Here is a 24,649-nt window from a genome sequence, read left to right on the forward strand (position 1 = left end):
TCACGTCGTCCATAAACCGCACTACCTATCCCAGGCATGAGCGATTGGGTTCATATCTGGAGAACATGCTGGCCACTCTAGTCAAGCGATGTCGTTATGCTGAAGGAAATCGTTACAAGATGTGCACGATGGGAGCGCAAATTATGGTCCATGAAGACGAATGCCTCGCTAATACGCTGCCAATATAGTTGCACTATTGTTCAGAGGATGGAATTCACGTATCGTGCTGCCATAATGGCCCCTTCCATGACCACCAGTGGCGTACGTCGGCCCCACATAATGCCACCCCAAAAGAGCAGGGAACTTCCATCTTGCTGCACTCGCTGGGCAGTGTATCTAATGCGTTCATCCTGACTGGGTCACCTCCAAACACATCTCTGACAGTTGTCTGACTGATGGCATATACGACTGTTATCGGTGAAGAGAACTTGATGCCAGTCCTGAGGGATGCATTCACATATTGTTGGGCCCACCTGTACCACACTGCATGGTGTTGTGGTTGCAAAGATGGACCTCACCATCGACATCTGGAGTGAGGTTGTGCATCATGCAGCCTATTCCACACAGTTTATGTTGTAATACGATGTCCTGTGGCTCCACAAAAAGCATTGTGCAACATGATGGCGTTGCTGTCAGGGTTACTCCGAGCCATAATCCATGGGAAGCGATCATCCACTGCATTACTGGCCCTTGGGCAGCCTGAGCGAGGGATGTCATCGACAGTTCCTCTCACTCTTTATCTCCTCCATGTCTGAACAACATCACTTTGATTCACTCTGAGACGCCAGGACACTTCCCTTCTTGAGAGCCCTTCCTGACACAAACAATGCGAACGCAATCAGACCGTAGTACTGACCGTCTAGGCAGGGTTGAACTACAGACAACACTAGCCATGCACCTCCTTCTTGGTGGAATGACTGGAACTGATCAGCTGTCGGACTCCCTCCATCTAATAGGCGCTGCTCATACATGGTTATTTACATCTTTGGGTGGGTATAGACAACTCTGAACAGTAAAATAGACTGTTTCCGTGATACAGTAGCCAAAGTCAACATCTATTTTCAGGAGTTCTGGGAACTGGGGTGATGCAAAACTGTTTTTCATGTATGTAATTGGCTTAGAATAACATGTAAACATAATCTTAAATTACTCTAGATGAGATACAGCTCTGAGCATTGTTTGATAGATTGTTACACTGACTCTTAAGGCCAGATTAATAATATTTTACCCTTTATTTCTTTAAGTTGTCGTTATCTTACGGCTTCCACTTTGTGCAGCATACTACACGGAAGAACCAGTCAGTAATTGTTTTACCAAAGATGATTTATTTTCATGTACATGGACTCCTTCAATGAAAATTTCTGTGGGTGTATGCCTTATCATAAATTTTGGAAATTGTTGCATTGTGAACACATTTGCATCTCCGCAAGACATGGACATAATTAGTGAGTGTGTTTCTCTTGTAAATGCTTATCCTTCGCAAGTAAGAAAATTCTTGATGTTTTTAAGAAGTGCTGTAATATCTTTATGGTATTGTAAGAGGAATGGTTTGTTTTAGTAATCATTGTTATTTTTTCCACAGCTAATGTGATACTGTATCACAGTATTCTGAGACACAAACTAAGCTTCTATGGTTTCCTTGGGGATGACTGATGTTCCTGCTCAATACAACGTGCTCTTTTTCTGTTCAGATGACTGTCTTTGGACTTTCATCATAACTGTTTACTTAAAGTCATACTTGACGGACACTCACTAGCAGTGTTTGCAAACTGTGCAGTTGGCTGAATAAATAAATTGTTGTTGATTAAATTGAAGATTTATTGTTACTGTAGTCCAGCAACTTACCGCAACAGTACAGCGCCTTACTACCACACTGGCTGTGGTGTTATGTGTAATAGCATATTTTTACCAATTACTTTACAATAATGAATTTAGTTAAAAACATGTTTATTATTAATGATATACGTTTCAATTATTGTTGAGTTTTCATGGAAGGAAACTCGCTTCTTGCTACACACATTAGTGTATATGAATCTCACATTGTCGCTACTGTGGTGATTTTACTAGAGCAGTGTTCTATTTACTTCAGAGGCGTGTATTGTAGTGCCAGTCTCGTGTTATCCTGTCTATCCAGTGTTGGTGGTTGAACTGCCTGGCGCGGTCCACTGGGGTTTTCCCCTTGTGATTCCTGGCCCCGCTGTCAGCCCCTGCATCGAGTAGTGCAGTCGCCTCCTCCGTGCGGCCATGCTCAGCCGCGAAGTGCAGCGGCGTGTCCCCGTCCACGTTCCTGGCATTGGGGTCTGCAGAGAACGCCGCCAGCAGCCGCACCACGGCCGGCCGGCCGCCCCATGCAGCCCAGTGCAGCGGCGTGTTCTGGACCCAGTTCCCGGCGCTCACCTCCGCGCCAGCCCCCACCAGACAGCTCGCCGCTTCCACGTGACCCTCCCAGGCTGCCCAGTGCAGCGCAGTGTTCTTGTTCCCATCCGTCGCACCCACATCAGCCCCAGCTGCCAGCAGCATTTGCAGCTCTTGCACTGTCCCATCGTTAGCTGCCTTGATCAGCCTCCTGCCTTTCTCCGCTGCAGAGAGGGCCCTACACAAAACACAGAAACTCTCATACTCTCCTTCAGACACACACTTCTGATGAAGAAGCGTATCGGAGTGGTACAACTGTAACCAATTCTAAAACTCATATCTCTGACAACTGATAAATCTCCCATCTGTGATACAGAACACTGAGAAAGTTGTTTTATATTAACGTACAGATGCACAGTTACGTCATCCTCTCAAATTCTTCATGCACTCTCCACAAAAAATTCCTACACTCCAACTCTCAAGATACAAAGTTATCACATTTTGTCACTTTAATTCGTGATCGTTAGTTTTTTGACCTTAGAATTCAGTCATTATAGAAGTTGTTGCCTTCCACTTCGTTCAGCCATTACTACGTCTCTGTGTGCAGCAGTCCTCTCTGACACTTGCAAATGTGACAAATAATGCTAATGACGTCTCCTGCTATTTAAAGATAAGTTTCTGTTATTACAGGAGCAAAAGTAAACCCAATTATCAACAAGTTTCTTGACACAAACTCGTCAAACAGAGAAAGCTACTGTTAACCAGGAAACCATTTAGTAGTGACGTTTAGGGTACAGCAATGATACCAAACTGGACTCCTCTACCCCTACACACAATCACACTCATTGACAGATGCACATACACACAAGAACCAACACAAACAAACAAACAAACAAACACAAACACACACACACACACACACACACACACACACACACACACACACACACACACACGCACAGAAACATACACATAGAGAAAGAGAGAGAGAGAGAGAGAGAGAGAGAGAGGGAGGGAGGGAGGGAGACAAAGAGAGAGAGAGAGAGAGATAGAGAGAAAGAGAAACTTTCGTCTTATATTCCTCTGGCCGTGATGCGCCTTAAGGCGACAGCGAGATCATGAGAGTAAATTAAAGTTTAATGTACTTGTCTCGATATGACAACCGTTGGAAAGTAAATCTTGTTTCGTGGAAAAGTGCTGCAGTATGTAATTTACATGCGACAATCTCGCTAGGATGGGTCTAAACGAAAATACCTACATGCTGATACACTGTGCGACATGTGTTCAGGAGAAGAATTTCGTAACATTTTCTGAAACTAAAGTCAATTAAGAAGTAATGGTAAATGACGTATTAAATTAATGAATCCAATATCCGCTGATCGATAAAATATATAATTCCTTTTTCTAGAAATATTTTGGGCAGACAGATTTGCAAATGTTGCTGATTCTATTGAAAATCATACAGCTGACATACTCAAAACTCATTTTATAGTTGTGATAACTGCATGAGATAATAATGGTTCTTTTCTATATAGAGAGAAACAAACGTGAATCCTGAATTACTGTACAGGAACCAACAGCTCTGAAGCTCTTTTGACTTCCACAGTGTTTCACTTGGTGTGGTCCCGGTGAAGGCAGTGTATTTATGTTTGCCTCGCACACATGTTTGAGTGTATGTGTGTTTTGTGCGTGTGTGTTTTGTGTGTGTGTGTGTGTAGTCTGGTGAAGGTGTACCCACGGTGTGACACTGAATGTTTGAAATAGTGCTACTTAGTTTTTAAATGCACAGATCACTGACAGAGTCAAAGTCACATCTCCAGATTCAAAAAACTCCTACAGATGAGAGCCAGTCTCTGAGCTGTTTGGGCAATTTAATACGGAGCTATGGAAGCTGCTTCACAAACAGGCGTTAAACTATCATTACTGGTACTTTAATGGTAATCATTTATAACCTGACCAGAATCAGTGACAATTTAAGACACTTGATCTACTACGGTTTCTCATTACGACTGAATATTTTATGGAATCCCCACTTTAATTACAGCTCGTTGCCTCATGAGTACACCCAGTGCATGATCCCCTCTCCTCCAACCGAACAGATTTACTGGGTGGACAAGATGCTGCAAGTCTATATTCTGTTAGATCAGTCGTATGTGGGCTTCTGGGCCACAAAGTTTATCGCTGTTAAAAAATGATCCGCTACTCTGTACTCTAAATCTCTTGCTGAAGCAGCCACACACAATTTCTACAGAGCGATGAGTCTTTGCCTTTCATATGTGTGGTTATTGGGGCTGGTATTGGTACCACCCAGCATGGGCGTGCCTCAACTGTGAACCGATGATAGCCACCTTCTGTACACGAGTGATCTCTGATGGGGTGTGGTGTAGCAGGCAATTTATTGAGTCGTGTTTCTAGCACTGATGTACAATGGATTTGGTGGAGACCTGCAAACCATGCCCAAAATTGCATGCATGAAAATGAAAACTACACGCCATAAGCTTTCCTAGCATTTTCTCCCATATTTTTGACAAATATTACATACATATAAACTTTGTTAGTAATAATGAGTCACTCCCAATTCTTTCAGTATTTAGCAGCAGTCCTTCCACTGCCCAATAAATTTCCTAACAGAACACAGCCAGTGGTGTGTCACTTTCTATGTAATGACAGCATCTTCAAGACTGCCTTTAGTGTCACAATGCTACAGTACATGCAGATGTAGGATCTCAAACCATGGGACTGACTGTGCTCCCATAAATTAAAAGTTCGCTCTCTGCATATGGATTACTGTACGTAAAATACTAACAGGAAATGGGGTAACTTATGATTCACTCTGAAATGTAAGAATGACTTTATAAAATATTTGTTATACTTAACGGACTTTTAGCCGAATGATTCTCAAAACAGTGTTTTTCATTTATAATTTTGGCGCACAATTTTTCCTCTCTAGTGATGAAAAATAATGTTTCACCTCATGAAAGTAGCAGGAACACAAACCTACTATAAAAATATAATTCACTTATAATAAGATGTTTTGAGAGGCCCCCGGCCAGGGTGGCCGAGCGGTTCTAGGCGCTACAGACTGGAACCGCGCGACCGCTACGTTCGCAGGTTCGAATCCTGCCATGGGCATGGATATGTGTGATGTCCTTAGGTTAGATCGGTCTAAGTAGTTCTAAGTTCTAGGGAACTGATGACCTTAGAAGTTAAGTCCCATAGTGCTCAGAGCCATTTGAACCATTTGAGAGACAGTATGTGCCATAAACAATAATTGAAGTGAAATTAATCTAATGCACTAAGAAAGAAGAAGCCAATCACACTGAAAACAATGAACATGCACTGAAGTGAAATGATACCCTGGAAAACCACTCAGAAAAGTTGAATTTGCAAAGTAATGTAATGAACATTAGTGACAGTTTAAATTTTGTTTCACATCACAACCGCAAGTTAGATTTCCTGCTTAGCATGAACAAGGACTTTAACAGATTTTTTAATCTTTCACTTTGAGAGACAGTTAATAGGATTTCTTTTCTTTAAAATAGTGATTTAGTGCATTGGTGATCAGTATATTTCGGTTTAGGAATGCACTTGAATTCCGTGTGTTTGTAAGTTGCTCTGTTGGTGAACATGTTTTTTCCACCATGCAGCTCCATTCATCGTTTGTCTACTATTCAGAATTGCAGGCAAAGTAAACTTGGAGGGATAGGAAACTGTATAATTTATCTGTGATGGGAACATTATCACAAATTACCTCCTACCTGCTGGTTCTGAGTTTTGTGGCCAGCAAGGGATTATTTAGATTATTCCCTGAAAAAAAACTGTGTCCAACTAATACTCGGAAACAGAATCTAGCTTGTGATTTATTAGATCTACATTGATCGAAGTGTATCTGCTAGATGCTTCATATGGAATGAGAATGCATTTGGACATAGCAGTAATTTCTTGCCTTTCGTGACGTTCAGTTCCGTGGCTTGAGATCCAACATCTGCAAGTCCTGTAGCATTGTGACACTAAAGATGGTCTTGAAGGTGCTGTCATTACACATGAAGGAATACACCACTGCCTGTGTTCTGTTTGGAAATGTTGTGAACAGTGGAAATACTACTGCTAAATGCTTTTACCAATGGTATAAGTCTTCATGAAAGTTACCACTTGTATCTTATAAGTAATTTTTGTGTCACAGCCGTCTAGCCTTTGAAGCACTGACATACGGCTATGTTCCTAACTAACTCAAACCATATTGTAAATTGTGGGAAAATACATAAGATCCGCAAGCATTTATGGAGATGATATTTAGGCTAGTTTTATGAGCTGGAACTGTTTCGTAGTCAATTACTGGTCTTGCTGTTCAAACGTGTGCAGTTTTCTGCAAATTTTAGTTCTTGTTGAACTGCAAACTGATTTATGAGCATTTTCCTTTCATATCTTCTTCATCTTGGAAACCTGAAGTCCTTGTCATATTACGAGATGTGATTTAAAATCAGAAGCATGTGATGTTGCTGGCAGCAGCCATCCCATACTAATCTGGGTATAGTGTTGTCATAAGATGCTGACTAACGATGACTGTGGATGCCTCGTTAATTATAACACTGTATATCATGTTAGTCACTCATCCGTTAAATCGCATTTTGCTCACAGTCATATTAAAAATTGTTTTTCACTCAGTCATATGCATTGTCAAACCCAACTATCACTTTCGCTGGATGTGATTTACAAGCTGAGGTCTGATATAAAATATATTTGTACATTCTGGCAATAGATCTGACATGTTCCTAGCTATAGTACTACGAAAACTGCATTGAGCTCGATTCTTTATGAGAAGCAGTTTTAATTGGTTGGTTGGTGTGGTGAGTAAAGGGATCAAACTACGCTGTCATCTGTCCATTACCCAACATTCAAACAGCTCTCAGGTTAAAAACATTACCAAAACGATTTCGGGAAAGTAAAAGGCGAAAGACTGACTCGAAACCACACTGAAGAAGGAAACAAAAAAGGCTAACAAAAGTGGACAACGTAAACTAAAAGAAAAAACAGTGGATGGTATCAGAACAATGCAGCAGATGGCCAGGACTGGGTGATCACGACAGGAATAAAGGATGAGCGAGCCACTCTGCAACACACTAAAACCTCCAGCCTTAAAGACAAGGCTAGACGAACTTGAACAGGGAAAATACGAACACTAAGGCTAAAAAACAGCAAAGAAAGAGTGAGGAAGAGTTAAAATAAAGATAGAAAAAGCCAGACGCTCACCATTAGATTGTGTGATAAAAATTCCCCTCACAAATAAAACGTAAAACGATGTCAACTGTTAAGACATTGACTCCCAACACCGTTAACAGTGTGATGGGTAGGTTAAAAGTCCACTGCAGAGCAACTAAACTAGGGCAGTCCAGTAAGATGAGGACGACAGTCAAGTGGGACCTACAGCAACACTGAGGTACGTCCTAGTGACGGAGGAGGTGTCTATGTGTCAGCCAGGTGCGGCTGATGTGGAGTTAGCAAAGGACAACAGACTCCCTGCGAGTGGCTTGCATGGATAATTATCACAGATTTGTATTCTCCTTGACAACACATAGTTTATTTGGTGTACTGACCGTGTGTCATTAAGCATCCCAGATCCTGAAAACCTTACAGCATAAGACCAACTGGAGATCAGTCTCCAGTGCGAAGATTTCCAGAGTTGGTTTACTGGTAGCATGTTTGGTCAGCCTGCCAGCAAGTTCATTGCCCAGGATCCCAGCATGTCCTGGGGTCCTAATGTAGGTCACCGAATGTCCGCTGTCGCCGAGCGCACAAAGAGACTGCTGGATAGTTAACAGCAAAGGGTGGTGAGGGAAGTACTGATAGAGAGCTTGTACGCTACTTAAACAGTCACTAGAGATGACAAAGGACTCACCTGTGCAAGAATGGATATGCTGAAGAGTGCGCGAGATAGCTACCAACTGTGCAGTGAAAACACTGACGCAATCCAGCTAGGAGCTCTGTTCAGCATCTCCAATGTGAGCGTAAGTGAAGCCAACAAGAGCCATTGAGCCATCTGTGTAGACTGTTTCTGAGTCCTGAAACTCACCAACAATAGAGAAAAACTGCCAGTGGAGGCCACAGGTAGAACTGAGCCTTTTGGGCTTTGCGATAGGTCCAGACGAACCAGTGGCTGTGGTATGGACCACAAAGTGAACACATAGAAAAGTGATTTTTCTGACGTTCCGCCAGCACGAGTGGCTGGCATTGTCAAAGCTTCACCCTCCATTGCCGGTGGTGAACTGGAGCCGAGCTCGCGGCCGCAGACTATATGTACATGGCGCGCCAACGTCCCAGGGCTTCTCCGCCGTCATTTCCGGTGCGGTTCTCCTCTTGCTACCTGCGACGGTCGTTCGCTGCAGTACGGGCAGCCAGGATCCGTTTACCTTAAGGCTTTCCTCTTTCTTGTTGAAACTATCATCGTGTTTTTGTATTTCTACAGCTTCTCTAAACAAGCGCGTGTGGTAGTGCTTCTCTACAGCCAGAACTTGCGTGTCGGAGAATTTTATTACGTGGTCGGTCTCATTCAGTGCATGCTCTGCCATGGTCGATTTCTCCACCTGCCCCAACCTGCAATGTCGCTTATGCTCTTTGATCCTGGTGTTAATTGATCGTCCAGTCATTCCGACATAAACTTTTCCGCATGTGCATGGTATACGGTATATTCCCGGCATTGCAAGTGGGTCTCTTTTCTCCTTCGCCGATCTAAGACACTCTTTGATCTTCCTTGTCGGTTTGAAAATCGTCTTTACGCCGTGTTTGCGCAATATACGGCCGATTCTGTCCGTCACTCTGGGAATGTATGGCAGAAAGGCCGTGCCCGACATTTCTTTTTCTGGTTCCTTACTTCGCCGAGTGTTTGGCTCTGTTACACTGCTAATGTAATTTGTGGAGTACCCATTGCTCCGCAGAGCAGTTTCCAGGTGTTGCATTTCTCGTTTGAGGTGTTGAGGTTCACATATTCGTCCTGTTCTCGTTACGAGCGTACTAATCATGCCTCTTCTCTGGCTCGGGTGGTGGTTTGACAGATTGAGTAGGTATCGGTCCGTGTGTGTCGGTTTCCGATACACGCTGTGTCCCAGGTTTTCGCCGTCCCTTGTGACCAGCACATCTAGAAATGGCAGTTTCTTGTCCTTTTCTACTTCCATGGTAAATGTTATGTTGGCATGGAGGCTGTTCAAGTGTCTTAGGAATTCACCGAGTGGTTTCCACACCACGAAAGTATCATCGACGTACCTGTACCACACCTTAGGTTTGCAAGTCGCCGAGTCCAGTGCCTGTGCTTCGAATTGTTCCATGAAGAAGTTGGCCACCACTGGACTGAGAGGACTACCCATGGCGACACCTTCCAGCTGTTCGTAGAAATCGCCATTCCACGTGAAATAGCTCGTGGTGAGACATGCATGGAAGAGCTTTTTGATGTCTTGCGGGAACATGGAACCGATGTGCTCCAGAGCGTCACTGAATGGCACTTTCGTAAATAACGAAACAACATCAAAACTGACCAGGATGTCGTTTGGCGAAAGTTTCAGTTTCTTCAGCTTCTCAATGAAATGTCCTGAGTCCTTAATGTATGTGTCGGTCTTCCCCACGTGTGGCTGGAGCAGAGAGGCCAAGTGTTTCGCCAGTTTATACGTTGGTGAGCCAGGAGCGCTAACAATCGGTCTCAGTGGAACGTTGTTCTTATGAATCTTGGGTAATCCATACAGCCGAGGCGGTTGGGCTTCTGTGTTGCGCAGGTTTCTCTGTATGTCCGCCGGCAGAGAAGACGCCTTGATTAATCGATTCGTATTCCGAGTGATACGCTGCGTTGGATCTGCGCTTAGTTTTCGGTACGTCGTCGGATCTAATAGGTCTCGGATCTTTTGCTCATAATTTTCGGTCTTCATTACGACGGTCGCATTCCCCTTATCGGCAGGCAGTACCAATACACTCTTGTCGGCGATGAGATTCTTAATGGCTTGTACCTCTTCTTTCTTCATGTTGCAAGCTGGTGGTTTTGCTCGGTGCAGTATCCTGGCTGTTACAGTGCGTATTTCCTCTGCCCTTTCACAAGGAAGGGTCCGAATGGCTGCTTCGGTGTTGGCAATGATGTCCTCCATAGGTATAGTTCTCGGGATGATAGCGAAATTCCCTCCTTTTTGAAGAACAGACACTTCCTCTTCGGTCAATTGTCGTTCAGTGAGGTTGACCACTGTGTGTGACATGTCGGGAATCGCCTTGTCGGTCTGCTTCCGGCATCTTTCAAACTTTTTCTTTTGCCGCTCAGTGCAGAGCTCGAGTTCGTTCTGCATGCTCCTGTGAGTGATGCTGTCGATCTTGTCCCAGTCGTCTCGATGCATTCTGCTACTTAGTGGATAGAAAATGTTCAGAAGTTCCCGATCCGTTCTTGCCAAGTCTCTCCGTGTTGTATGTACTCGCTCACGAAGAAAAGCTCGTTCCATTCTGTCGTAGATACGATGTGCTTGGGCGGTGGTGAATAGGCGCTTGCATCTCAAGAACTTCGGTGTAGCACATTCATCTCGGCACCGTGACAGAAAGGCGAGAGAGGACATCAGTCGCGCTTTCTTCTTCCGTCGTACTCAAGGCGTCGGTACAATCTGCAAATCTCCTCCCCGTAGAGGCATAATACAAAATTGTTAAGGCTTTGGTGGTCACTTGTTGACAAACAGTTCACCACCGGCAATGGAGGGTGAAGCTTTGACAATGCCAGCCACTCGCGCTGGCGAAACTCCAGAAAAATCATTAGATGAACGTCGGCCGAAGAACCCGAGACAGAAGCCAATAGGCAGTTTGTCAACAAGTGGCCACGAAAGCCTTAACAATTTTGTACATAGAAAAGTGATAGAAGGAAAGTGTCGAGATCAGTAAGAAGCAAACACAAATTGCAATTGGCATCCCCAATGTGCGCTGCTGTTGTCAGGGATGGTTCAAATGGCTCTGAGCACTATGGGACTCAACATCTTAGGTCATAAGTCCCCTAGAACTTAGAACTACTTAAACCTAACCAACCTAAGGACATCACACACACCCATGCCCGAGGCAGGATTCGAACCTGCGACCTAGCAGCCCCGCGGTTCCGGACTACAGCGCCAGAACCGCTAGACCACCGCAGCCGGCTTGTCAGGGATGGTTAGCCATATTAGGGAAAGGAGATCATAATTTGAATGGTAAGGCGAATAATGAATATGGGAAGTATAATTTGCAAGCAACTGCTGTCACCTAATTCGCAATGGAGGAACACCAGCCTTTACAAGGACGCTGGTTTGGGAAGCTCCTGTCGCACAGTGGTGTATAGAGTCCAGCAGCTGGAATGCTGATGGCAAAGCAGAACCACACACCAGGCATCTATATGAAAGAAGGGACTGCAAAGTGCTTTGCACAGCTGCAGCAGTGTAGGGCGATTAGCACCCCATTCGTTGTGGTGCAGGCACTGAATAACATTAACATGCTGCCAGCACATTTCCTTAAGCTGACGAAGATGGGGAAGCCAAGTTAAGCAAGTATCAAAGACCAGTCCCAAAAAGCAGAATGTCTCCACTACATTAAGTAGTTGGTCATCAAGGTAAAGTTACAGATGGAGATGGCAGTACAACAAAAACAGAAGGGCATGACAAGTCTTGGCAGCTGAACACTGAAACCTGTGAGTGAGGACCCACTGCTGCACCTTTTGTATAACTTCCAGCAGTCGACGTTCAGCCACACCAACAGAAGAGGAGCAAAGGGAAATACAAAAATCATAAGGAGATATTGAGGACCATTAACGATGATTAAAAAGATTGGAACGCTCAGGACAGAGCCGTGTGGGACCCCATTCCCTTGGATGTGAGGCAAACAGTGTGAGGCACCAGCTCGAGCTCTGAAATGCGTAGCGACAAAAAGTTCCGTATAAAAATCTGGAGCGGGCCCCAAAGACACCACTCATGCAGAGTAGAGAAGATGTGATGTCGCCAAGTGATATTGTAGGCTTTCGTCAGACCAAAAAAGGTGGAAATGAGGTGCTGACGCCGGGAAAAGACCATTCAGATCGCAGTCTCCGGGTAGAGTAAGTTGTCAGTGGTAGAGCGAACTCGCCAAAAACCGCCCTGGGAGGGAGCCAGAAGACGCTGAGACTTGAGGAGCCAACACAACGGCCAGCTCACCATACATTCAAGCAGCTTGCCCAGAACGTTGGTGAGGCTGATAGGACGATAATAGTCCAAATCTAGCAAGTTCTTACCAGGCTTTAGCACTGGGATGATCATACTCTCCTGGCACTGCGATGGGGAGTCGCCATCGCTCAAGATTCAGTTGATGATGACAAGGATGTGGCACTGATAATCCACTGACAGACGTTTAAGCTTTTGGGAATTGATGTGGTCTGCCCCAGGGGTTGAGTCAGGAGAATTGGCAAGGGCACTGAGCAATTCCCACTCACTGAAGGGAGCACCATATGTCTCGGATTGGTGTGGAGCGAGAGATAGGAATTGTCGTTTCACCATTGTTTAATTCTCAGATGCTGAGGTGCGAAGATAATGATCCACGAGACATTCTCCAATTATGTGTGGATCGGCATATACAGCTCCATCTCGAAATTCCATGTATACCTGCATGAGTCTCATATCCGTAAAGGCATCTGAACTTGGTCCAGACCTGGGAAGCAGAGGTTCTTGTGCCAATGGTGGAGTTGTATCGTCCCCAATACTACCATCATGCAATGAGCTGACATACCTGGACACGATGCTGTTTGAAGGCAATGACGTGCTCTAGAAATCCATGGTGCTTATGATGTTGAAGGGCCCACCTACAGTCTCTAATGGCCACAGCGATTTTGAGTGACCACCAAGGCACTGACTTCCACTGGGGCAACCTGAGGAATTAGAGATTCAAGATTCAGCTTGGGCAACAATGGTAGTAATGGTGGTCCTATAAAAAGGAGATTCTACAGTTGTAGTGCACTTGAAAGCATCCCATTCAGCCTTGGTAAGAGCCCATATGGGCAAGTGTCCAGGCGATGCTGGGGTAGGGACAGAAAGAGTGGAAAGTGGTCACTACCACACAATTCGTCGTGAGATCTCCAGTGGATATAAAGGAGCAGACCAGGACTGCAAACCAAGGGATCAACGGCTCAGTATGTGTCATATGCCACACTAAAGTGAATGGGGGCACCTGTAATGAGGAGGCAAAAACTGAGGTGAGTTAGTAGATCATTGAAAACCTTACCACAGCAGCAATCTTGGTTCCACCCCAAACAAAGTTAGGGGCATTAAAATCACCCAGAAGTAGGAAAAGTGGGGGTGGGGGTGGGACTTGAGAAATTAGGGCAGCTAATACATGGTGCAAAACTTCATCGTCTGGAGGGACGTATATATTGCTGATGGTAATTTCCTGCATTGTCCTCACAACTCCCAAAAGTGTTTCAAAGAGCATAGGTTCGCTACAGACATAGATAGATGCAGACTCCACCTTGCAGTCTGTCACAGTCAGTACATTTTTTGTAGTACCCATGTCAGGCAGAAAGGGCTGGGGTCGACATCACAGGAAACCACGTTTCCTGAAAAGCAATGCAAAACGCAAATGTAATGCTCAAAAGTTGTCATAATTCAGCGAGGTGGGACAAAAAACCGCCGCAGTTCCACTGGAGCAATAGGTAGTCAGTCATTTGGGAATGCATGAAGGGATCAAGGAGAAAGTTTATGCCTCAGTGTCACCATGAGTGCTGGTATCCAGGACTGTTGCGTCTGAAGCGTCAGCAAGATCTAGGACCTTGAGGGATTCTACGATCTCCACCTCGTCCTCAGACCTGGAACTGCTAGGGACTGGTGGTGTTGGGACCACTGGTGAGCCATAGTAAAGTTAGCTTTGAAAAGCGCGCCACAGCACGTAGCGTGAAGCAGTCGCCCTCCTTTCTCTGACGGTGGTGCTGTTGTCGCAATTGAAGGCTTCGGTGTCTCCCTCTAGAGGGAAAGGGGAAAAGTGGGCTGTTCGCGAGGGTTTATGATTTGGCTGTGTGGGCTCTTGTGGAGAGTTTGCAGTTGCGGCATGAAGAAGCGACTTCTCTGCTGGTGCCAGAGGGACAGCGCGCAGACCGCGGCATCAGCGTAAGCGACGCGAACAGCGGCTCCATGGTATGCGGCATTAACTGCTCGTCGCGAAAGGAGTCTTCCTGAGCGTGGGTCTGCGAGGGGCCTAATTTGCAGTTCGGCAGTATGCTGTCGACCGGCGAGGAGGTTCTGAAAATCGGCGCGCCTTCCTGCGTCCGTTGAAATGCCTGGCAGCGGGCGGCTCGGCAGAGGTGTTGCGTTGGTTCAGCCTGGGAGTCGTAACGCACCAGAAGTTGAGTATTGATTGTTACAGATTTTCTGAAGTTTAATTGAATTCAATGTACTTATTCATGTTAATTATATCAACCGTATATTTTGGGGGTTTCCCGCCATTCATTCTCGTCTGCCCACCTGCGGGAAGGTGGTAATATTAGAAAGGGTGGTCCGTTTGTCCCCTTTTGAGGACCAAAGGGGAGCGAGTCAGAGTACATCTGTGGTTCGGATTGCTTCTTTCCTCTCCCAGCTTACCTACGGGTTTGGTTCAAATGGCTCTGAGCACTATGAGACTTAACATCAGGTCATCAGGCCCCTAGAACATATAACTACTTAAACCTAACTAACCTAAGGACATCACACATCCATGCCCGAGGCAGGATTCAAACCTGCGACTGTAGCAGTCGCGCGGTTCTGGACTGTTAGCCTCTGCTATGTCTGTGAAAGTCTAAGGCACCAATGGTTGTACTGTTTAAAATGCAAGGCACTAAGAGTGATCCATTCTCTCGCCTACCATAACTGGTATTACTAGACTCACATGTAAAAGGTACTCCAAGAAAGAAGAAAAAATTCCTTTTTCCTCGTAGTAAGAACTAGTCAATTGCATAAGGAATTCCTGCTCATCTGGAAGCTCTAACTTACGTAAATTTGTGTTTATGTATATATGGCTATAATCAAGCAAGGTTGTAAATGTATGCCGTAGTGGATTATTTTATATTGTTTATAGCCAGCAAGAACTGTTGTGTGTTTTTTCTATTCAGTACCTTTTAAGGCTTTTACTCAACGTGCTTACGTGTTTACAGTTAGTTGGTTATGAGTGTGTTTTCTTACCATGCAAAAGTTTGCCATTTCATTACGGGTAGAAATTGTTGCCTTGAAAGGAGAATGTTGTTACGGTTTGCAAGTCTCAACATGTGGTGCTGGAATTGCTGTGGGAAAACATATTCCCAAATTACCAGCAGTTCAAGCACCATATAGGGGGTAGGACGTATGGTTTTACATCACATCGATATACCATCACCTTGATTTTTTGGGAAATGAACCAACTTCAAAGGGCAAGATGTAGGCACCAGTAGCAACCATATTGTTTTTCAGTCCCGTATAGATATGCTGAATGAGGTGAACACCCCACTGTTCTAAATTGGTGTGGTGCTTGTCGTCAGATTGCAAGAGAAGGTCCTGGTGGAAAATAATCCCCTCGACCATGTTGTGGGGGACCATGTTGATGGGGGATGACAGGAAGAGGAATATGACTGAGCAGGTCACAGGCGAGCAACGCCCAGGGCTGGGCTCAGGATACTGTCTAGTTTAGGACTGCCGCATTTCTCATTTTCGATAATACAGCCACTTCGTCAAACTCGTCCTCCAGGTTCTTGATAAAGAAAATAGAGGCTTTATAGCCAGAAAGCAGTGCCCATCTATTCTGCTGCAGACTAAATAACTTGGCGAACGATGTTCTCTCTTTTCCATACTCCTTTCTTCGTCTCATGGTGTAACTACGGAGGAGAACAATTCAGGATCATATCTGTCAACATTGTAGTTTACCCTGCCCTTCTTAGAGATTGCTGGCGCCAGTCACCAACAAGAGATGACTTGGTGCACTTTATTGCAGGTCGTGCGCCCTGATGCCACGCACTCTGATCAGAGGGTCTCTCCACAGGCGCCACCCAGCCACAGCAAAGGCCACCTGGCATGATGGCTGTGACCAGGAGTCCTGATTCCCCAAGAAGATGGGCATGTAGTGCTTGGCAAATGTGGGGAGTTTGCAGCTCAGACATCAGCAGTGCGATCCCTGTGTTGTTAGGGGGCTAGGACCAAGAGGGTACCTGACAGCTGCCCAAGATGGATGGCTACCATGCTGGATAGTAGATGCAGAGAAATCCTCTATGGTGAGGGGGATGAAAGAGGACAGTGGGGACATGTTGTGTAATTCCTTACTATGCCTGCTGTTGCGTTCCGTCCTCGGCCACTAACTGTTCTGTTGGCACCTACTTTGCTTTGCTTGTAGTGTGCAATGTGTAATGCCAAAGAATCAGATTCAGTGTAGCTGTCACCCTTATTTAGCCTTTCTGTTCATAATTCTGATTAAATTTATGTGTGTGTTATCTCTACATTTACACAACACTGTGCTCTCGAAAATTATGGACTACTGCTTTGTATTCGTGGAGGTGACGTCTGATAGCGAGCTAAATGTGTTCCATCAGGTTCACACGCTGCAAATTATGTGGACGAGACAAGAGGAGTTCAGTATCATTCTCCTCCAGTCACTGTACCACAATCCTGTCTTCGTGACAGGTTCATAGTCGTTGAGGAAGACATAAAGCATGAAAATGTACAGGTTATCCGCATTAGTGTACAGGTAATCCTCAGCTGTCATGGTGGCATCGGTGACAGATGTCATGTAAGCCCAGGTGATAACACCCACCACATACTCCGGCTCTCACTGTGCAGCATATATGGACCTGTGCATCTTTTGGGTAACTGTCCACCTGGACGATGGCATGTCTGGACATGGCCATCAGCATAATGTAACCAAAAGAACATGATTCATCCTACTAGAACATACGTTTCCAGTGATCCACTGTCCAGTCTCGATGAGCCTGCTGCCACTACAGTGGTAGTGACGGTTCTGGCATAACCACGAGCGCCAGAACGAAGAAAAAGAACTCAAGACCAGAGAAGGCAGTGAAACGACATGGGCCAATGGTGCACTGATTAGGGCCGCACCATACCTGCAAGAAGTGTATATAAGCGCCGCTCCTGACAGCCTCGCCTGGACATTTGTGGACAGAATTAGCATGGCATAGCAGAGAGTGCTACGAGAACTGATAGTTGTGATCCACAAACTTTGTCACAGACTTGCCTAAACACTGCATGTTACACAAGACTCTGATTTATATTGCGTGTCCCTCATCGTTTGCGACACCTTTGTACATTAAAATTATGCATTGTCAATCTGCTTTAACGAAGTGAAACTATTAAAGTTATTAACTTGAATTGTTATATAGAATTCCGAGAAGGCAGCAACCTATACGAGGCGAGTGGGCAAGACCCAACAGTGGGCGACAAGGATGGGATGGTCCATCGACTTGGCGCTTGCATGTATCTTTTTTAAGTTCCAGATGCTTTGCAGTGCCGCCATCAAAATCAACTTCGCCACTGTCGTGTACACAACGATTTTTGAGTGTCTCTTCCCCCTGATTCACGGGTCCAGAGAGCAAAGTGGCCACAGCACATCAAGACACTGCAGGACGACCCCATTGAGGTGGAGCCTTCGCCTCCTCCGTCCCCTCTCGTCCTACCTATAGAGCTGGATCCGCCCACAACACAACAGTCGCCGCCTTCTACATGTTCTACACCAGGAGGTGGACGCATACCCTTCTGGTGGTGTCCAGGGGGGCCATTTTTGCCAGAGCACAGGCCGGATGGCGGAGTACGGCTGGAAGCTTGGTGTCCCCTGCAGCCACAGCTTTCGGCCCGTCGTTGCGCCTACACTCATTCATCCCCCACCATGGTCGCACTCAATACAAGACCCCTTTAACCAAGACGAAGAACGCAAGACCAGAGAAGGCAGTGAAACGACATGGGCCAATGGTGCACTGATTAGGACCGCACCATGACTGGATTGACACCTGCGAGAAATGAATATAGGCGCCGCTCCTGCCAGCCGCGGCCAGACATTAGTGGACAGCATTAGCATGGCCTAGCAGAGAGTGCTACGAGAACTGATAGTTGTGATCCACAAACTGAGAGACAGACTTTCTTGAACATTGCATATTGCACTAGACTACTTTATATTGCATGTCGCCCATCGCTTGTGACACCTTTTTACATTAAAGTTAAGTATTGTCAATCTGCTTTATAGAAATAAAACTACTAACGTTTTAAGCTTAAGTTATTGTGTAGAATTCTGAGAATGCAGCATCCATTAGGCACCCTATACGAGACGAGTGGGCAAGATCCAACAATGATGATTTAATCTGTCCACATGCAAACTTGTATCAGATCATGCAGTATGCATATTCACATTCAACAACGTGTGCCAGGTTTTTGCTGTGAACCACTTGTGTTGGCACCAGAATTCTACTGTGCCGCCAGACCACCACCTGCCCTGCTGTACAAAACTCTGACCTCAGTGTTCTGAGATGGGATGTGGGCGCTCAACACATCACTGTCTGCTCGTGGTTTTACTGGTCTCCAGCCACTTTCTCTAGATGCCGACGACACTGGCACGTTCGAAGCCTCTCCGTTTCTGAGGCTATCATTCGTAGGCACTTAGTCTTTCATAACTTGTGATCTTTTATGTAAGTTGTTTTACGCCTTCGCACAGCCGTCAGCGAGGAAGGTCTTAACTTTCTTCTACCTGTACATCGATGTGCTTATTGGAACCATACATAACAAAAGTCTTTCTCGACACACGTTCTGCTCTCTTCTTGTTATCTTTACTAACATAATTCTCGACCAGTCTTTTAAATACTGTCGTAGTTTGTTTTGTGTTCTGTTCTAACATTTATTTCCTTCTCCAGTAGTTCCCTCATCGCTTTTTGATATTTTATTAGGATTGCGTCCCTCAGTTTTCGTAACTCCATAAATTGGTATAATTCCTTTTCTGTCACGTACTTTACTGAGATTCACTAATTTTGAATATACTACATACAATATGTTTTAAACTTTTTCCTCAACAGTATGTACACTGTGCTTAACGATGTCGTATGTTTTGCGGTGTGCATGTTTGCTTGTCACCTCAAGCAGAGAGGTACCTGGCATTTCTACAGATTCCCGCTGTGTTCTGTCTCTTTAATAACTTTTTTGTATACTTTCTTCTCGTTGGCTGTTAGCATGCACCTCTTCTTGTGTTACATCACCTGCATTACTTTTATGCACGACACTTGGCAAATGCTTGTCAGTTACCAGTACGTGATATAACTTCAGAATAAGTGTTCTGTTTTCCATGATTATGTATCACTGTGTGTGAATTGTATTGTCCACCTATGGCGTACGAGGCTTTTAAATGTAAATTGAATCTACAGTTTATGCATGCCCATGGCTGACTGTCCTGGTTCACCAAAGCACGAAGTACTGGAATCTCTGTGGAGCAGGCGTTGTGTTTCCTTAAATTCAAGTATGGACTTTGTACCAAAATATAAACTTTACAATTCTTCTTTCCCTCCCATATATCCGCTTGAATAATAAAGAAATTCGTATGTCACACAATAGCTTATTTTATTACGCCTTAATTATATTAAGAAACCATGTTGAATACTGTCATTGTTGCTAATTGAGGGCATGTATACGTATTGTTCACGTGCAAAATACGTAGTCTTTATGACTTTAACAGTAAGTGCATTAGCAATGAAATCACTATATGGTCCTGTGCATTCACTACAAACATATAATGCAGCTCTCTTGGGAGCCTTACTATGCTTCGCAGCAGGTGCATAAACACACTGCCTGTGTCCAGTGGCCTATGGAAGCACAGTGAGGCTAGGACAGAGGAGCATGCTACTCAGAATGCTGCGTGCTTTTGGCACCACGTCAGTAGAGGCCTTGTGTGTGGTTCTGGGGTCTTGCCGCATTGACGTCATTATCCACCACAGAGCGGCGGTGTGCTGGGTCATGAGGGGTACACACTACAAGATTCCACTAATAACAGGGGCAAACTTTGCAGACATGAGTCAATTAAATAACAGCCACCTTGAGACCTGAAAAATGGACTGGGAGATGACCGACAAAGGCCATCGTGTTTTCTCCTTCTTCCACAATTTACAGGTACAGCTTCATCAGAAGCATACGGATCCAAGCCGTGCCGTTGTTCATATTGCGACTGCGCTTGAACAGAGTGGGCCTTAGCTAGAGTACTACACGCACATGTGTGGCGTAAGGGTCTCCTGAACATGTGACATTACATTCAACACCCTCACACATATAAGGTCTGTAACAGAGCATAACGACATCAAAGAAATGCTACGAGACCCAGACAAATAGTGTGCTCTAAGCAGCGCAACTGTTAATGTTTCAAGAACACTGCACGAAATCTACAGACGAGGAAACTCATAAGGCAGATCTCAGACAAGCACATAACAACCACAACAACACGATCCTTGGGAGGACACAAATTCAGACACACCACAGACATTGACGTAGATGCGGGAACAGAAAATGACACAAGCACAGCAACAACATCAGACAAAGACTCATAAGAGGTTCAATACCTAAAACAGACAAAAAAAGATAACTATAAGAAAGGAGGCATCACATGTGATTTTTTCATTTACATGATATGCATTTTCAATGCAACAGTTAAAATGGGGAAGGAAAACGACTAATTGAAGAACTGAGACACTCATTACATCTAAGGAATATGCTATATGGTGAGGCGAATCTTTAGGTACTGTGGTTCCACTCCAGCCTATGACATTGCTTAAAGATAAAAACATCATGCTCAGAGACATACAAGATAACAGCACACATACGACATGTATATGGGTAACTACATCTAGCCATGGCAACACAAATAGTGCAATAGTATGCCCTAGATAAGATCTAATTAGTGTCACTACTCCATAGACAGTATAAACAAATACACTCGCAGTCACTCATGGTGTACTTCATTTAGTAAGGTTTCTGCCAAGGCCCTCCCACAGGGAATGGCAACCACACAAATCATAATTTATATGTTATATTTTGTTTTAACAGTAAAATAATATTTGGAGAGCATTCCTTTCCCATGTTTCTATTTTCTGTTCTAATTACTATTATTTATTAATACTCTATTTCCTACAACTAATTTAATTTACTTTGTAATTCAGTGTTATTACCCTCCTTTTATAGCTCAAAACTAATTTTACTAGTGATGTAGAACAATGCAGTATTATATGTAAAATTGCATAATGCACGACATGCTTTTTGAAATGTCAGGTAGCAGGTCTTTAAATATACAACAAATGTAATGCAATGTGCACTCACAGTTTTTCGTAAAGTCATCAACCATTATCTGCTACCATCGACAATCGATTAGCATAAATATAAGTCGATATCAGGATCCATTTACGCAGAAATTTCCCCATGCTGAGTCAAGATCTGTACCCACAACACCTGTGACACACTGTCAATTGCAGGGATTTGTTTACAGAAGACGTCGTACGCCACTACACACGACTCGACCTGACCACACGTGCAGGAGGATTGCCTGATTAACATGACCAGCCATCTTGACCATTATGTAGTGACCACCGAAAATTTGTTCCATACAGGATGTCGAATACATATTTCTCGCTCATCACAAGCAGTCGCCTTTACTACTAGGCTGCCTCGCCACACGATGCACGTGTGACTCCCAGTTTCGTTGAGGCTGATGTTCCAACAAATGATTTCCAACAACTACTGCTAGACGACCTCATATTCAGCTCTCGTGGCAGACTGAATCTCCGTCTCTTACAGACGCCATTCATTCAATGGTGCTATTCCGGCTCATCCCGTGAAACGTAATTAGAGTGTCTGCAAAACAAACATGGAAATAAAACTGACAGCTGAAAGTTTGAGCCAAGTGAGGTCGTTTGATAGGATGACCTACTAGTTAAGGCCGCTTGTTGCAAATGTTAAACAAGTATTGTACATCCAGTATGGCGCAAGTTTTCAGCTGTTACTAAATACTGAAACGTCAAAAACTAATTTGAAGAAAAAGTGCAGGAAATTACATAAAAATTAAACTTCACTCTACAACATTCCATAACCTTATTCTCCTGATGGATACTATTTTTACATCTTTTCCTTCATAATGACCCATCATCATTTCCTTTTGACGACCATAACGAACTTGTACATAATTATTTATTCGCATTAAAGTAATATTTTAGTTACAATGCATAGATGTAGCTGTAACACCAATTTGATACAAATTTACTTTAGGAGATGGGAAACCACCACTGAAATGATAGCTTTCACCCGACACACCTATTCATTCACTACACTTGGAGAGCAGAAGTTGTTTATGGTACCTTTGTCAAATAACTGCATGAGTGGACCAATTGTGGTCTGAACAGGTTGTAATTCACACTCTGTTCCCACAAAAATATCTCGAGAAACACTATGATACATGCTTACACAAACATCAAAAATTAACAAATAAAATTCCGATCCTTGACAATTATAACTTCTATTTTATCGAGAAATACAATAAAGTGAAATTCTGTGTTTGGATAAGATCACTTGGCTAACGCCCTCATAAGTGGTATAATGAATGTGGAAATCGTGCATGTATAGCGACAGTACTCACCTCAGGAAAGAGACGGAAGCATCGTCAAATGTGGGAGTGGGGCAGGTAGCTGTGTGCTTTGCAGCTGGAACAGGAGCCCTGCTGCAGTTTTTGTGGCCCATGTGCAGCTGACTGGTCGGGGTGACCTCGCTGTCTCCAGTGGCTGGAGTGCTGTGCAGAGACACAGGGTGTGGTCACTCCGTACACACGGAGGACAGAGGGCAGCCCACTGCAGACAATGCTGCTGAGAGTTTGTCCAGACACAACTAATAGAACACACACTTTCAACATCAGTACTGGGTCCTCTGAGACGAAGGACTTACCCCTGTGCTAATCGGTTTAGCCCCCACACTAGTAGCATCGCATAGCAAACAACAGGCTGAATAAATTAAAGTACAAATAAAAGATACATGCTAAGGTCAACATTTAGGTAGAACTGATATGACAACTAGTCATCAGCGTAGTCTAAACACATAAAAACAACATTCCCACAGAAATAAAAATGGAAGTAATCTTTACATGTTCAACTTGTACCATTATCATCAGATAGTATCGGTAGCTGTTAGCGACTTGGCTGTAGGATGCACAGTTGGTAAACTACAGAAGAGTAGATTCTGAACTGTGCACCAAAAGAAATTTAGAGAAGCAAGGGTTACAGAATGTGTGATACTGAGCAGCTATTCCCTTAATACGTTTAACTGTCACCAAAATAGGCAAGTAAATAAATTTGTTTCACATTGGCCAACGAGCATTCTCAATAAACTAGCGAACATTGAGCATTAAGATAAAAAAAGGCAAAGTACTCTATACATACACTTATGCAGGATATGTAATCGGAAGTTGTTATTCGAATGAAAATAGAAATTCTGTTTAATTCTTATATTCTATATATACAGTTCTATGAGACTGTGATAAGGAGATTTGCTGTAGAACGAAGGAAAGAGTTGGATTTAAATTAAGGAGACATGGGTTACATAACACAGGAGACAATGTAATGTTGTGTAAAGACGCATTAAATCATTATTAGTCAGTACATGTGGCTAAAGTAAACTGTGGTTGCTACAAGTGAGGAGAAAATACAGCTTGATAAGTGGAAACTCTATCAGTGATGGAAGCATACATAGGGTGTTCGGAAATTCTCTTTACAAACTACTAGGACTTTTAAAGGGGAGAGAGTACGTAGTATTTTGTACAGGAACCCCGTCTGGAAACGTACTGTATGCATTCTACGACAGTTTGAGTTCACATGTTTAAATCATGCAATTCTGCTTCAGGAACTGAATTAGGCATGATGTAGAACAGTTATTAGGTAACAGTCCGAAAGTAAACATAACGAAGCATCCATTTATCAGTTCCGCACATTTGTTTTCATTAAAACTTAAACATTACCTTCTGCATGTACAGTATGCTAGGTTGATTTCTTGTTTTGGGGTAATGTGAACACACAATATTTAAGTGATAATACAAACAAGAGGCTTAGCTGATAATGGGATCTTTCGCTGTGTTTCTTTCGAATTGTTATCTAATAACTGTAGTGCATCACACCCAACTCAGCTGCTCAAGCAGAACTGGATGAGTTAAACATCTGAACTGAGACCGCCGTAGGAGGGAAACGGTATGTTTCTGGACATGGATTCCAGTTCTCACTCCCCTCTACAAATCATATAAGTCTCTAAAGGAAATTTCTGAACACACACACACACACACACACACACACACACAC

At 44.1% G+C, this 24,649-nt stretch overlaps 1 protein-coding gene across 1 annotated transcript in view; it reads right to left on the reverse strand.

Annotated features, from left to right (window-relative positions):
- Positions 1-1,930: 1,930 nt before the first annotated feature.
- Positions 1,931-24,649, reverse strand: part of LOC126443338 (ankyrin-3-like) — a 59,513-nt gene continuing 36,794 nt past the window's right edge. The window contains exons 5-6 of the mRNA XM_050090931.1: positions 22,948-23,097; positions 1,931-2,593 (exon numbers count right to left, since the gene is read on the reverse strand). Of these exons, the coding sequence (XP_049946888.1) occupies positions 2,086-2,593; positions 22,948-23,097 (658 nt within the window). The 3' untranslated portion in view covers positions 1,931-2,085. The remainder of the gene's footprint in view (positions 2,594-22,947; positions 23,098-24,649) is intronic.

This window comes from Schistocerca serialis, unplaced genomic scaffold, assembly GCF_023864345.2.
Source record: "Schistocerca serialis cubense isolate TAMUIC-IGC-003099 unplaced genomic scaffold, iqSchSeri2.2 HiC_scaffold_1458, whole genome shotgun sequence".
In the NCBI taxonomy this organism is placed as follows: domain Eukaryota; kingdom Metazoa; phylum Arthropoda; class Insecta; order Orthoptera; family Acrididae; genus Schistocerca; species Schistocerca serialis.